Source organism: Pneumocystis carinii (assembly GCF_001477545.1).
Source record: "Pneumocystis carinii B80 chromosome Unknown supercont1.37, whole genome shotgun sequence".
Lineage (NCBI taxonomy): Eukaryota > Fungi > Ascomycota > Pneumocystomycetes > Pneumocystales > Pneumocystaceae > Pneumocystis > Pneumocystis carinii.
Window position 1 is genome coordinate 1 of NW_017264749.1, and position 3219 is coordinate 3219.

At 36.7% G+C, this 3219-nt stretch overlaps 1 protein-coding gene across 1 annotated transcript; it reads left to right on the forward strand.

The window, feature by feature from the left end:
- T552_03720 (hypothetical protein) lies at positions 1–3219 on the forward strand (the record flags this gene model as incomplete). Its single annotated transcript, XM_018372069.1, has 1 exon — positions 1–3219. The coding sequence occupies one exon, from the start codon at positions 1–3 to the stop codon at positions 3217–3219; it is 3219 nt and encodes a 1072-aa protein (XP_018224155.1).

Sequence of the window (3219 nt, forward strand, 5' to 3'; positions counted from 1 at the left end):
ATGGCACGGCCGGTTAAGAGGCAAGCAGTACAAGGAGCACAAGATGAGATTGATGAGAAACACCTTTTGGCTTTCATTGTGAAGGACAAATATAAAGAAGAACAAAAATGCAAAGAAGAACTCGAGAAATATTGTAAAGAGTTGAAGGAAGCAGATAAAAATCTAGAGAATGTGGATGATAAAGTTAAAGGACTTTGTGATGATAAAAAACGAGACGAAAAATGCAAAGACGTGAAAAAAAAAGTTGAAGATGAATTAAAAGATTTTGAAGAGGAACTTCAAAAAGTATTGAATAATATAAAAGATGAAAATTGCGAAAAATATGAAGAAAAATGTATACTTTTAGAAGAGACGGATTATGATGTTATTAAGGATAACTGTATCGAGTTGAGGGAAGGATGTTACAAATTGAAGCGTGAAAAGGTGGCAGAGGAGCTTCTTTTGAGGGCGCTCGGAGGGGATGCTAAAGAAGAAGCTAAATGTAAAGGAAAGATGAATACTGTTTGCCCAGTGTTGAGCCGAGAAAGCGACGAATTGATGTCTTTTTGCCTTGATTCTGCTAAAACATGTGGAGATCTGAAAAAAAAATTGGGTACTGTTTGCGAGCCTTTAAAAAAAGAGCTTAAAGATAACGAATTAGCGGAAAAGTGTCATGAAAGACTTGAGAAATGTCATTTTTACGGAGAAGCGTGTGATGATGCGAAATGCAAGAAGTTTGAGGAGCAATGCAAGGGAAAAAATATTATATATAAAGCGCCAGAATCTGATCTTAGTCCTGTCAAGCCGAGGGCGTCCTTGTTGAGAAGTATTGGGTTGGATGATGTGTATAAAAACGCGGAAAAACATGGGATTATTATTGGAAAATCAGGAGTGGATCTACCAAGGAAGTCAGGTACAAAATTTCTGCAAGATCTCTTGCTACTGTTGAGCAGAGATGAGAAGCAGACGGATGCAGATAAAAAGTGCACCGAAGCATTAGGAAAATGTGGTGCTTCTGAATATTTGAATACTGATTTGATGAAGTTATGCAAAGATAGTGATAAACAAAATAAATGCAAAAAAATACTAGATGTAAAAGAAAGATGTACAAAACTCAAATTAAATCTTTATGTGAAAGGGTTGTCTACGGAGTTTAAAGAAGAACAAGAATCAAAACTTTTATCGTGGGGACAGCTTCCAACCCTTTTTATAAAAGGAGAGTGTGCAGAACTTGAGTCGGAATGCTTCTATTTAGAAAATGCGTGTACGAATAAGATTGGTGAAGCATGTCAAAATGTACGATCAGCGTGCTATAAAAAGGGACAAGACAGGATGTTGAATACGTTGTTTCGAGAGGAGATGAAGGGAAAGCTTGCTAATATAAAATATTTTAATGATACTGAAAGTTGCAAAAAATCAGTGGCAAAAAAGTGTGCAGAACTTGATAAAAGATACCTTTCAAAATGTCTTTACCCTAAAAGACTATGTTATGTGCTTTCAGATGATATTTTTCTTCAATCAAAAGAGTTAAGTGTGCTTTTAGATGATCAGAGAGATTTTCCATTAGAAAAGGATTGTGTTGAATTGGGAGAGAAGTGTGATGAACTTGGTAGTGATTCATTATTGAATTTAGAAAAGTGTATAACATTGAAAAGACGCTGTGAATACTTTAAGGTTACAGAAAGATTTAGAAAAGTATTTTTAGAAAGAAAAGATCATTCATTATACGATGAGCAAAATTGTACGAAGGCGTTGCATGAGAAATGTGAAGCTTTATTTAGGAAAAGGAGGAATCCATTTGAGTTTTCATGTGCTTTGCAAGAAGAAACATGTCAACGTATGGTATACCATACAACTCAAGATTGTATTTATTTAAAAGACAACATCAAAAATAAAAAAATTCTAGAACAAATTGGAAAAGTAAAACAGGATAAATCAAAAGAAGCAGAAGTAGAAGAACTCTGCACAACATGGGGTAAATATTGTCACCAACTTATGGAGAATTGTCCAGATAAGTTGAAAAAAAAAGACAATGACAATAATCAAAACTGCGAAGAACTCGAAAAAAAATGCACTGATACCTTTAAAAAGTTGGAATTGAAGGATGAGCTGACTCATCTGTTGAAAGGCAGCTTAAAGGATAAAGAAAAATGTAAAGTAACACTAGGACAGCGTTGCCCTGAGTTGAAAAATAATGATACATTCAAAATTCTGCTTACTAATTGTGAAGATTCCTTGGAAAATGTTTGCGCGGAATTAGTTAAAAAAGTACAGAAGAAATGTCCTACTTTAAAAGACGAACTGAATAAAGCGAAAGATGAGTTGACAAAGATGAAGACTGAGTACGAAAATGCTAAAAAGGCGGCAGAAGAATCTACAAACAAAGCTAGCTTATTGCTATCAAAGTCTGGAAAAGCCGCAATGCCAACTGCGCAGAATGGCAGTGCTTCTGCACCACCATCAGCACCAGCAGAATCAGGATCATCACCAGCATCAGGGTCACCACCAGCATCAGAGCCATCAACTAATGGAAAGGTGGACACGCCAGCTGGAGGATCAGGGACACAAGATAAAACATCAGACGCATCAGGTCAAACGACGAAGTATACAAAACTTGGACTCGTTAAAAGAGCATATGTAGCTGAAGGAGTATCAGAAGAAGAGGTAAAAGCATTTGATGCAACGACGGTAGCATTGGAATTGTATTTGGAATTGAAAGAGGAATGCAATGCTTTAGAACTAGATTGCGGTTTTAAAGAGGATTGTGAGGAATCTAAACCAGCTTGTAAAGAAATAGAAGAGTTATGCAAAGGAATAGAATCATTAAAAGTTACGCCTCATCATACAGAGACGCAAAAAGAAATCTCAACCACTACGACGACCACTACTACGACCACTACCACGACTACTACCACGACTACGACGACAACTACTACGACAACCAAACCGGGAAGTGGAGGAAAAGTAACAGAAGAGTGTACAATGATACAAACAACAGATACATGGGTGACGAGTACGTCATTGCATACGAGTACGATAACGAGTACGTCAACGGTGACGTCGACAGTGACGTTGACGTCGATGCGCAAGTGCAAGCCTACCAAATGTACTACTGATTCAAGCAAAGAGACACAGAAAGAAGAAGAAGAAGAAGTAAAACCAAATGATGGGGTGAAAATAAGAGTTCCTGATATGATTAAAATAATGTTGTTGGGAGTGATTGTTATGGGGATGATGTAA